Source organism: Nanorana parkeri, unplaced genomic scaffold (assembly GCF_000935625.1).
Source record: "Nanorana parkeri isolate BGI_ZX_2015 unplaced genomic scaffold, ASM93562v1 scaffold994, whole genome shotgun sequence".
NCBI classification, from domain to species: domain Eukaryota; kingdom Metazoa; phylum Chordata; class Amphibia; order Anura; family Dicroglossidae; genus Nanorana; species Nanorana parkeri.
This window is the reverse complement of record NW_017307262.1, coordinates 136,269-148,957: the sequence shown is the minus strand read 5'-3', so window position 1 is coordinate 148,957 and position 12,689 is coordinate 136,269. Positions and strand designations below refer to the sequence as shown.

General features: G+C 47.6%; 2 protein-coding genes across 2 annotated transcripts; both read right to left on the bottom strand.

Annotated features, from left to right (window-relative positions):
* Positions 1–5,758: 5,758 nt before the first annotated feature.
* LOC108795686 (E3 ubiquitin-protein ligase Midline-1-like) lies at positions 5,759–7,399 on the bottom strand. The gene has a single exon (XM_018566980.1). The coding sequence runs from the start codon at positions 7,396–7,398 to the stop codon at positions 5,797–5,799; it is 1,602 nt and encodes a 533-aa protein (XP_018422482.1). The 5' UTR covers position 7,399; the 3' UTR covers positions 5,759–5,796.
* Positions 7,400–10,947: 3,548 nt separating this feature from the next.
* LOC108795677 (E3 ubiquitin-protein ligase TRIM11-like) lies at positions 10,948–12,482 on the bottom strand. The gene has a single exon (XM_018566972.1). The coding sequence runs from the start codon at positions 12,457–12,459 to the stop codon at positions 10,948–10,950; it is 1,512 nt and encodes a 503-aa protein (XP_018422474.1). The 5' UTR covers positions 12,460–12,482.
* Positions 12,483–12,689: the final 207 nt, after the last annotated feature.

Genomic DNA, 12,689 nt, shown 5'->3' with positions numbered 1-12,689 from the left:
CTGTTGCTGTATATTGTGAGACGTCAGAAAATAATGATTGCGGATTTGTAGGGTGAAGACAAAGCTTTAAGGCCCCGTTCACATTGAGCGATTTATCGTGCGGTAATTCCCGCGATATCGCTCTTCAATGCTTTGCAATGGGGCAAAGGGTCCTGCTGTCGCGGGTCGTGTGTCGCTACAGCAGGACCCTTTTTGGAGCGGATTTTGCCGCGATTCTAGCTTGCTCAATGCAAGCATTTGCGCGACAAATCGCGCAAAATGCAAATCGCGCAGTGTGAATGGGGCCTAAAGGAGAACTATGAGGCGAGTGCTTTTCACTCACCTCATAGTTCTAGCCGACCTGTGACAATGAGACTGTCACAGGCCGGCTCAGTAGATCGGGAGGTGAGCGAACATATACCGGCGTTCGTTCGCCTCTCGATCCTGTCACGGCTCTCTGCCGTGACAGGGGAGGGGCTGGATGTCGTCGATTTTGCCAGAAATCTAGTGAAACGTTCTATTTGGATTGACAACGCAGTGAAGGGAATTCATCAAAATCTGGAGCAGACGAAATCTGGAGCAGATTTGCATGGCAACCAATCAGCTTCTCTGTCTCATTTTCAAATCTTACCTGACTGCTCCAGATTATTTCTGCTCCAGTTTTGATAAATTCCACCCCCCGTGCCTCAGCTTCACTGAAATCCCAGTGTTGTCAGCCATGTCTGCTGGTCTTAGGGTCGCCACCTTTTCTTTCAGCGAAACTCGAACACTTTAGGGACACATGGAGATTTTTTTGGGGGAGAATGAGCTTATTCATATGTAAATATCACAGTGGAGACTATTTTCAGTGGTGGGCCAGTAGCCTCTATCTAAATTTTGGTTGCTCCTGTCTGCCTGACATCATGTGTCCGGGTCGGTCTCAGCAGCCATTAAACCCCGTACGCAGCATTCAAAACCCTCCTGTGACAACAGTGCTGCTGCCTTGACGCTCTAGAGTAAGGGTAGCCAACCTCAGCCTTCCGGCTGTGGTGAAACTACAAGCCCCATCGTGAACCTGTCTCTGGGAGTCATGCCTGGGTAACAAGGTAAGAAAATAATGCTGAGATGTGATCTAGAGGGGAGCGGGAGGTTTGGGGGTACAATCAGGTAATGCTCTCCTTATCTTCGTACATTCCTATGGGTCAGAAACTTCCTGAAAAACAAGGTGACTTTCAATGTAACTGGTTTTATTTCAGCAGTCAGTCATTACATGGACACACATACAGAGTGACAGAAACTTCAAACATGCAACTTATAAGTCAACATGTTTGTGGTATACATTTTACAGTGGGAAGAGGGCCAGGATCTGTAGACCGGACGCACAGGCGCGCACCAAGAGCAGCTGCATGGGCAGAGGTGGCGTCCCCTGACCCCGGATCACATTGGGGGGCAATTTACTAAAACTGGAGCAGCTGTGCACAGTATCCAATCCGCTTCTATCTTCAGCTTGTTCAGTTAAGCTTTGAAAATGAAAGCTAGAAGCCGATTGGCTGCCGTGCACGGCCGCTCCAGTCTTAGTAAATTCCCCGTCATCGCGGCGACCTACGTTTACAGCCCATCACAAACTATACTAGGTGCCAGTGGTAGACTTCCCCTCCTGTAGGCCAGCAGGTGGTGTTAAAACGGAACCTTTACACCCAAAAATCAGACTCTGCCAATGCACCCCTCTATGTATGATAATTAATAATAACAGACATGTCAGGTGATTGCGAAATACTTCCACTTGCAGAGCTTTCACTTCCTGCTTTGAAAGGGCAAAATGACTTCAGTTTGCCAAAGCAACGCACACTGGCTTGTCATCAGCAGAGCATTGCTGGGAAATCTCATCTGTAATCTCACGAGATCTCAAGGAACGGCATTTTCCTCCCCTGAGATGATGTGCATGGTCACATGTCCTGGTCACATGTCCCCGAAATCCAGGAAGTGAAAGGAGAGCTAGTAACCTGCCTTTAGTAAACATGACCACTGTCAGAAGACTGGGGAAGAAGAGAGAAATAAGGAATGCAAAGGATACAAAGCCGGCAATGATCTAGAAGTATGTGTGTGTAGATTGTCATTATTGAACATTTCTAACTGTTTGTTGTTATTTTAGAGATCTGGGTAAAGTTCTGCTTTAAGGCCTACGATTAGCCATCGAAAAGCCAAAGGGCACCACATCTCCCGGGGGGTTGCGGCCAGGGCTATAGCTACCATGGGGCGAGTGAGGCACTCGCCTCAGGCGCAGCTGAGAGGGGGCGTAGCCAGGGCCAGCCTCGCTGCGCCCCTGTTGCCATGGCGAGCACAGGGCGCCATTGGCAACAGGAGCGACAGACGTCCAACACAGCTTGCATTCCCCACTGTATGGGCAGAGGACTCTGTGTCCTCAATCTCTTTTTCTACTTCAAAAGGGAAATGTCAGAGGTCTGTTTAGACCCCCCGATATTTTATGCTATTTGGTGCCGCCATCCTGGAGGCGGGGTGCATGACGCTGTGCGTGGCATTGGGTGACATAACACGTCTGTTGGGGGGCTCAATTTTCTGTTCTTGCCTCGGGCGCAAAAGGAACTAGCTACGGCTCTGGTTACGGCTCTTGGTTTAGCAAGGCAGAGGCCCCTCTTTTTGCCTGGCCCCGCTCTCCCGGTGCATAACACAGACTCGGGGGGGACTGTGAAGAAGCTCCTGAACCATATTGTGTGTGTGTGACATCCCAGTGTCGGGCCTGGGGGTGGAAGGGCCCAGTAGATGAGGAAGGTAATACCTGGAGCTTCGTTAGAGTGCGTCTACAGTGAAAACATTTGTTGAGTGAAGAAGGGTTAGAACCCCTGTCATGATTTTATTGTTAGGTGTTCATGCCAAAAGCAGAACATATAAAGTCCAGTTAAAGGAGAACTAACTAGCGTCCTCCCGTCACCCTAGGCTCAGTATACTGTAGCTCGCGGTATACTGAGACGCCGCAGGTGAAGCGGATCCCGACAATTGTGCCTGGATCCGCCCAGCTGCGTGACTCCCCCCCCCCCCCCCCTCATAGTTCTCCTTTAAGACTCATGTCATTAAAATCCAATGAATTTTGGGGGTTCAAAGGGCCCCCCCTTCATCAGGGCCTGGCACTGCCGAACAAAAGTGCGTACTGGACTCGCTCTTGATGATGGTTACACCAGAACATTTCAATCTGGACTTCTTACGTTCTTTTTTTGGCATTTTCCTCAATGTACACCGAGTTCCTACTCAAGTAAAGAGCTGACTTTCGGTGACCACACCCAGAGAGCACCTAGGGAGTGTCGTTCCCTCTATATCGCTTAAGACCTGACTGAGAACATTTACCACTTTTAGAGATCTTCCCACTGGGGAGACTCTCACCCTCTTTATTTGTCCTGGTGACTAATAACACCGGGACTGAAAGTGAAGAAATATATTGAGTTGTCACCAAAGCAGGAAGAGATGGGAAATCTTCCAGTAGGGACACCTGTTCAGGTGACAACCAAAAGATTTTTCACTTTGGGAAGTTTTTCCTTCACATGCGTCAGGACAGGAAGTGAAGGGAAATCTCTCCAATGGGATTTCGACAGCCCCCAAAATACCCGCAAAGGTTTAAACTAGGGAGGCACCGGTTTTTCAGTATTGAGTACCGATATTTTCTTTTTTCGGTACTCACTGATACCGAATACCGATACCGGAAGTCCCCTTAAGGAAGCCAGGCGGCGCGTAATAACTCGCCACCCAGCTTCCCGATTAGCATGGAAGCCGTCTCGATGCTCCCTCGTCACCAAGTGACAAGGAAGCATGGAGCAAGCTTTCTGGCCAATCAGGAAGCCGGGCTCTGTGTAATGACTCATAGCCCGGCTTCCTGATTGGTTGAAGCTGGCCAATCAGGAAGCCGGGCAACGTGTCATTACACGGCACCCGGCTTCCCGATTGGCCTGGTCTCTTCTCATGCTGGGGGAGAACTTCCCTTTGCAGCTGAGTGCCTCTTCCTGTAGTGCTGGCTCAGGTTGTGAACCTGCACACAGACACCATGAATCCATTCCAGAGACAAGGCAGTCTGCTGCAAAACAGAAGTTCTGCCCCAGCATGAGAACAGATACGGATTTAAAAGGAAGAGCAGCAAAGAGAAGGGAAACCACCATGGATTACAGTAAGGCGCACATTACAGTATTGTTTTATGTTAAAAAATCTGATGGTTTAATGTCACTTTAAGGTTCATATCACACAAAAACTATATTAATATACCAATGAGATGCCAGGCTTACAAGGGATCTTGTCCTTCCAGTTGCTCAATATATGCATATTATGAAGCCAGTCACTTCCAGATTCTTTGGCAGAGATATTGTGGTTCTGGGAGTTCCCGAGCCAGTGAACTGTTCAGCCCACTTATAACTGGAATGTTGGTTTTGGGTGAACTGATCCCTTAAAGGAGAACTATGGGGTCAGGGCTTTTCCCCATAGTTCTCCTTAGGGTAACGGAAGGACACAAACTAGCGTCCTCCTGTCACCCTAAGCTCAGTATATAGGGAGCTACAGCTCGCGGTATACTGAGACGCCGCAGCCGGAGCAGATCCCGACATCGATGTCGAGATCCGCCCAGCTGCGTGAGTGACAGCTGGCTCTGCCTATCTAGAGGCAGAGCCAGCTGTACCCGCCCCCTCCCCCGTCCGTTCTGCAAGTCAGCGCTGGAGGATCGGAGCAGGGAGGGGGGAATCCAGCCCCTCCCCTGTCACGGCAGAGAGCCGTGACAGGATCGAGAAGTGAGCGAACGCCGGTACGTGCTCGCTCACCTCCCGATCTACTGAGCCGACCTGTGACAGTCTCATTGTCACAGGTCGGCTAGATCTATGAGGTGACTGAAAAGCACTCACCTCATAGTTCTCCTTTAAGAACTTGTGTAGCTTTGTAGACAATGCTCAATTCGCTAAGCTAGGGCCCGCCAATCAATCTGTAACTGGAACATTTGTTTTGGGTGGACTGATCCTTTAAGAACCTCTGAGGTTTGGTAAATAGTAATGCTGCTCTTTTATTTGCCAAGTTAGAGTCCACCGATATCAACCTGTAACTGGAATTTTGGTTTTAGGTGGACCAAACTCTAAAGCACCTATGGGCTTAGTACACGGTGCTCAAGTCACTGAACTATAGATACAGTAATTTCACGTAACAGTTTTCACTTTCATCAATGAGAAGTGATAAAACAACCATAGATGGTTCACCTGGATTTGATAGTTTAGTAGTTTATTGATCATTAAACGGGAACAGATAGGAAACCTTCCGGTAGGGACACCTGTTCAGGTGACAACTACGAGAGGATTTGTTTTACTTTGTGTAGATTTTCCCCTCACATGCTGCTGGACAGGAAGTGAAGGGAAATCTCTCCAATGGCACACCTTTCCACCCTCAGGCCTAACACTGTGATGTCACACTCACAATAGGGTTCAGAAGCTTCTTCACAGTCCCCCGAGTCTGTGTTATGCGACAGGAGGACGAGGACAGGCAAAAAGAGTGGCCATTGCCTTGCTAAACCAAGAGCTGTAACCCCAGGGAGATATGGTGCCTCTTTGGCTTTTTAATGGCTAATGGTAATTGTATGGTAACCCAAATGCATAGCTTAGCCTAAACTTTCAGTTGCTAGCTCCTTAGGCCTATATTCAGGAGGTGTGAGGTGAGTTCAATTCAGGATTAAGCCAAACCATCCTGGCACCTTGTCCTAAAGTCCAAGAGGAAGCATCACATTGGTTCTAAAATTGTTCCCAAAACCAGTGGGGATCATAAGCTAATGTAAATTTTCTGATGTTAATCGGAGGCTCATGTAAGCTACACCTTTAACCAGGCATTGTCCCACAAGGCAAACACAACATGCAATGGTTCGGTGAAACTGGCCTTGTAAGTGTACAAGTGCCTAAGAGGGTTGCACATGTCGTAAAAGGACAAACGTCCTCCTTCGTAATCCAAGTATATTCCAACCGACTGGCCCAGGAGTTTAGGAGGTAGATTTATTTCCTTACAGTCGTACCTCACAGAGAGCTGATTGCACCACCACCTCAAACCCCACGACTTGTCGTTATTCCCAATATTGGACTGGTCTCCATTTCTGTCAATACTGGCATAGGCCATGCCTAACCTCCAGTTCCCAATCTGATTAACTTCTATTTCCCAGAAGTGACGGCCAGAGGAGAGCTTTGTGGAACTGAGAACTTTGAAGCTCTGAAATCTTTGTGGCGTTGCTTGGCGACCTTGTGGTTTCTGGGACCAAGACGCAGTTTTCTGATCCCCTGAGATATGGACGTTGTTAGAAGCTGTAGAGACGTCCAGCAACATGTCTGACACCCACCTTGTGGGGAAACCTTTTCTTACGTTGGTCAAGATATCAGCCAAACCTTTGTGCAGCGTCACCGAGATCAGTCCTTCGTCTAGATCGCCTACGGCGTCGGCAAGGTTAGCCATGTTCCCTCCACTCTTTTCCACGTCGTTGTCTTCATCGTGACCCTCGTTCTCTGACTCTGAATTGCCGAAGTCCTCTCCGTCGGAGTTTTGGAGGACGGACACTGGATCGGTCATGTTACACAGCTCCTCGATGTGATGCATCTTCCTGGACAGTTCCACCTTTTTTATCTCCAGCTGCTGGATAAGATGAGAGACTGACGACCCGTTTTGCTTTTCTTGCCTGGAAATCTCATTGAGAACTTTCTTCTTCAGGTCATCCAGGTGCCTCTTGAGATCTTTAAACAAATCGTTGACTGTTCTTTGTAGAGCTTCAACTTTTCTTGGCAATTGCTTCCTTCGGTCATACAAACTCTTGACCATGGTATCAGTCTTGTCTTTGCTTGCCCTCAGTACCTCCATGGTGGCGTACAGTTTCTTTTTCTTCTTCTCAAAGGCTTCGTTCATTAGGTCTACCTGGTGACCCCTGTGCTCCCCATTTAGGCAACAGGACAGACAAACACAGGCTCCATCCTTCATGCAGTAATACATGAGTGGTTTCTTGTGGACGTCGCATTTTCTGTTCCATGGGGAGGAAGTGGCATCGCTTAGGACGTGCTCCTCACACTTGCTGTGCACCCTCAGGTGGTCATGACACAGGGAAGCTTCACACAGTAGACAGGATTTAGCAGCAGGTACAGGAGAGTGAATGCAGTAAGAACACAAGATCCCAAAATCCTCCTGTTTGCACTGAGCAGACAAGAACCGTTCCGCTATGTTACGCAGAGCTAGGTTCCTGTGCGTGGTGGGGCGCTTGTGAAACCCTTCCCTGCAGTCTGGGCAGGAATACACCCCGGTCTCTGCTTGGGTATCCAGCACGCGGTCGATGCACAGCTGGCAGAAGTTGTGCCCACATCTCAGGGTGACGGGATCGGTGTAAATGCTCAGACATATGGAGCAGTTCAGCTCGTCTCTCAGGTCTGCGGACGACGCCATGCTGGAAAACAGGAAGAAGAAGCTGCACAGTGATTGGAGCCAGCAGCAGGGCGGGAGGATCCATACTTAACTCTTTACTATCCATGGCTTGTGCAAGATCTGGCTCAGGGTATACAAAACGCTCTGCGCTGGGAATTAGCAAATTCAATTCTTTAAATACAATTAAGTGGTTGTTCTGAACAATCAAACTAGGGAATCCCTTCAAGATGCAGCTGCTGTTTACAGACTAGTAGTTTAGTTGGCATCTGATTTAAATAGGTTCTAAATTCAGTGTGACCATGGGGGGGGGTGGGAGCATTAGAATGTAAGTTCCTCTGGTGCAGAGACTGATGTGACTGGCTCAGTGTTCTCTGTACTGCACTGCGGAACAGGAGGGAGCTATATAAATGCATAATAATAATGTGTGCCTGAGGGGGAGACATTAGAGTGTAAGCTCCTCTGTACAGAGACTGATGTGGCTGGCTCAGTCTTCTCTGTACAGCACTGCGGTATATGTCAGAGCTACATAAACGTAAATTGATAGTGCTTTATATTAAAAAATAGCTCAGCTGGTGTATGGATTGATCTAGGTGTCATCATGGGGCTGTTTTAACCCTTTTCTCCATCCACAATCATTCCCTCACTGGAGTTTTAGTTTAACGAAAGAGAAAAACAAATATTTATTTACAATGTAGTTTATGATGCTAAAAAAGAAAAAGACAAGTGAAGCCAAACCTATTATTGAGAAGAGACTGCGAGCCGACCGATTAGCGGTTACATGATCACTCAGCTCTTGGGATGGAGATTCATCACAGGGCTTGCCAGTTCTTGTAGGGGCAGCTACTGGGAGGTCGGCAACTAATGATGCAGGCGCACCCTGAGTCCCATGAGTCCTTTCCCTAAAGCATGTTGATCAGGGCAGCAGCATTGCCTTCCTTGGAAAGAAACCAATGTATGCATGCGGATAGGGACAGAGATGGGTGCAGGAAAAGGCGAAGTTCTGTAGTTCAGCAGACAGGGCTGACCACGCTGGTTAGGATTTGATTGTAGCAAAGGCACTGTGCTGTCACCACAAACAGGAAGTTGGGAGCTCACTGGATTTCTGCTTATTGATTTTGAGCCTTTTCAAAGGGATGAAACATGGTGTAATCTGCATCTATTGGAGGTATACTGATACTGTATATTGCTTTTTGTATTTTGCCGGGACATGCACTTTATTGGCATTTCAGTAACCAGTAGATGTGCGCCCCCTAGTGGCCAAGTTACAGAACAACTGCCTTAGCTTTCCAGCAAGATTGTCCCAGTTATCTTTAAAGTGACACTAAACTCCGGAGGTAAACATTCAAGTCCCTTAACTCTGAACAGAAATGTATCTTATTTGTGTATCACTCGGCTGTAGATCCTCCAATCATCTCTGAATTGGTGCCGACACTGTCCTTCCCTCTGGAGGAGGGCTACTTTTGTTCCCCATGACCGGGCCCTGGAGTTCTGCCACTTGGAGGGGGCCCAGGACAGGAGGAAGGGGCCCCTGGTGACCGCTGATTACCTGTCCCGGGACCTCTTCCTTCTGTCCTGGCCCTACATGCTTCACGCTGCTCCCCTTACCTTGTTCCGGGCGCAGCGTGTAGCACCATCCAGCCGGGCAGCAGCGGTTTAGTAAAAAAATTTTTTTTTAACACAATGTACCTAATTTTTTTCCTCTGGGGGGGGCCCTTCATGGATTCTTGCATCGGGGCCCTGAGGTCACTAGTTACGCCACTGACACACAGGGACCATGGGGAACACAAGTAGCCCCCATCCCAGAAAGAAGGACAGTGTCAGCACCAATTCAGAGATGATTGGAGGATCTACAGCCGAGTGACACACAAGGACAGCGTCAACATGACATGTACCTTAATAAATGCATAGCGCCATGTTTCATATCTGTCCATGCTCCAGCCATTTACCAGCGACACCGTGCAACTCAGTTCCTCTTGTGCTATCTACATCTTTTTTTTTTTTTATTCATTTTTATTGACAGTTTTCAGAATACAAAATCCGAATAAGACAATACTAAAATTACAGAACATAGTTATATAGATGCAAGTGTACAACACTGTTGTGTACAATATTTTGTCACTAATGCTAGTGACAGACTGAATCATATTGTGTCCATAATTCAACTGTAAAAATGACTCAGTTGCTGAAAATGTCATTGTCCTGTCAGTCTCACCGACCCAGAACAACCTTGAAATCATTGTCCTTGTTCTGGGTCACTGACTTGAACATAGGAAGAAAGTGTTCTTTATAACATAGGAGATTTCCCCTCACTTATTGTCCCAGTGACATCGGTTTCACCAGACAGGAAGTGAAGAAAAATTTCCAGCAACATCACAGACAGAAATAAAATATATTCTGAATATTAGAGTAATGAACCCAACCCCCCAATTAGATTGTATTGCTGTCTGTCTCTATTGCATTCTTTCCCCCACTTCCTGTCTGGTTAAAATGTTGTCACCATGACAGGAAGTGAAGGAAAGGCTTTCTAACAGACCCCCAGATAGCAGTAAAACCTGACAAGTTTTGTCTCGGCAGACCCTTTAATTAGGGTAAATATCGGGTTCTAAAACAAACTGAGAAAAGGAAACAATTTGAAAAATTTCCTCCAAAAATGATTTTTTGATTCTGGGTGAGCACCTGCAGACTGCCCCATACCTGCTGGCTTCTTGCACCCCTCAGAACCTTGAAAGGAGAGGTTAGTTTGTGTCTCTGCCCTCGCACAGTGCCACACCAAAGTTGTCGCAGCTTTTCAGGTTGTATGTAATGTAATACCACATTATGACCACTTGGTGGTGCTGAGGATCATAGAAAAGTAATCATTTCCTATGCTCATCAGCTCCATCTAGTGGCCATGATATATTACATTACATTACATTCAACCTGAAAAAGAAATTATCCTAAGAACATTTGTTTTTGTCTCTTTTCACAGAGATTCGCAGGGCAAATGGCTTTGTGAATTGTTTGTAAATAAACAGGAACAATGGTCAATCAGGGCAAATTGAGAGGGTAAATCTCCCCTAAGGGGGCAAGGCATTAAAAAATAGACAAAGGGGCCAACCTTTCTTCACAAGCTTTAAAAAAAAGTAACCTTTACATTGTTATATTTACATGGCTATCGGCTCTTTTGCTCTTAATGACTTGCCATCCCCAAATTTCAATTTTGCCCCCAGTACTCCCTGCAGTGGAAAACTTCAACATTGGATGTTCAACCAACTACGTTTGCCCACTGGGATGCGGGGATCGTCTGCCAGCTCTTTGGTGCTCCTAGTCTCTGTTGTTGTTCTACGCCCGATCTTTGGCATGCTCTGTACCGATTGACCATTTTTGCATCAGGTGGCAGAGACACTCTGCTTCCATCCAGGATGGCAAACCCAACCTTTCACCGATGCGGCCCGGCTTGCCGATAAACAGAAAATAGTTACTTTTCTTTCCAGCAGTGAAGTGGGCAAGGACTCATTTTTGGTTTGGGAAAACAGGGCAAAGTAAGAGGCATTCCCCCAAAAATCACCAGGTCCTCTGTGATGTCAATAACTAATTTTTGATCCTCACCCAGCCCGTATATACGCCAAGTACTGGAAAAAGAGGTTCGGAAAAGGCAACGGAAAAGCTGTATAAAAGTCTGATGGGTTCACAGAGCTCATAGAAGGATAGCTGCCCGGCCTCATAGTCCAGATACACCCCCAGGCTGTTGCAGGATGGTTCGTGCGGCACTGGTAGCACTCTCCTGTCGTGTATTGCAAAGTACTGGTTATAATACCTACACAGGCCCCAGGACTTGTTGCTATGCCCAATGAGGGAGTGGTAGCCTTTCCTGGTGATACTGGGATAGGACATGCCAAGCCTCCAGTTGCCGCCTTCTCCCGTCTCAACCTCCCAGTAATGTTTGCCGGAGAGGAAACTCTTGCCCCCCAAAACCTGATTGTACTGAAACCTCTCCAGCGTCCTGGTGCAGTTGTGGCTTATATCCGAGGCTGACACAGTTTTTAAGTCCCCGGAAACATATAGGTTATTAGAAGCCGTGTTGACATCCAGTCCAAAGTCTGGAGCCTGCTGGACGTAGAAGTCTTTCTTGGTGCTAGTAACGATTCCTGCCAAACTCGTATGCAAGGTCACCGAGAACAGGCCCTCGTCCAGATTGCCGAATGATTTTTGCTCAGCGTTTGTGCTGGTTCCATTCTCCATTTTGGCAAGGTCCTCTTTGATGGCCTTCCACTCTTCAGGAAGAGATAAGGGGTCGTTCATGTTGCAGAGCTCCTCGATGTCCTGCATTTTCCTGGAAAGCTCTTCCTTCTTTATTTCCAACTGCCAGATCAGATCGGAGACTGACAGAGAGAGCCGCTCTTCCTGCTGGGAGATCTCACTGAGGACTTTCTTCTCTAGGTTGTCCAGTTGTCTCTTGATGTCTCTAAACAGGGCGCTGACCTTCTCTTTGATAAAAGTCAACTTTTCTTGCATTGTCCTTCCCATCTCCTGTAGATCCTGAGCCCTGCTCTCCTCCTTTGCTATCTTAGAGGCCAGTCGGTCCAGTAGATCTCTCCCTAACTCTTTAAGCTCCTCCGAGGCCTCCTGGATTGGCTTCACCCGGTGGTTGGTGTGTTCCTCAGACAGAATGCAGGCATCGCAGATAAACTCGGCGTCCTCACAGCAGTAATATCCGAGGACTTTCTTGTGTGCAGGGCAGACCATGTTCAGGTCACTCAGAATGTGTTGCTCAGACTTGCTATGGGCATAGACGTGGTCATCACACAGAGAAGACTCGCACAGCAGACAACATTTAACAGCCGGTACGGGAGACTGAACACAATAGTCACAGAGGCTTCCAGGCTCCTCATGTAGTGATTGATCCTTTGACAGGACAGGCCTCTCTTGGAACTGCTCTTGGCATTCTGGGCAGGCATAAACTCCAGACTCCCCTTGGGTATCCAGCGCATGGTCCACGCAGAGGTGGCAGAAGCTGTGTCCACAGGTCAATGTGACGGGATCGGTGTAAAGGTTTAAACAGATGGAGCAGCTCAGCCCGGGTCCCACATCAGCGGACGCCATTGTTAGAAATGCTGTACGGGAGGTGAAAGTGTTTTAGCAATCCAGAAGAGCTTGTTTGACTTTATTCCAAGTAAGGGTGAGTCTCAACTGACAACCTCACCTACAAATTATCATTATTATTTAACCATCTCGAGTCCTGGCTCCTGTAGGCATTTAAAAGTGAGCAATAACATCTATCTGATTTGGCCCCTGAGCAGCATACCGATTCTCCAACTTATGGCCCCGAGGCA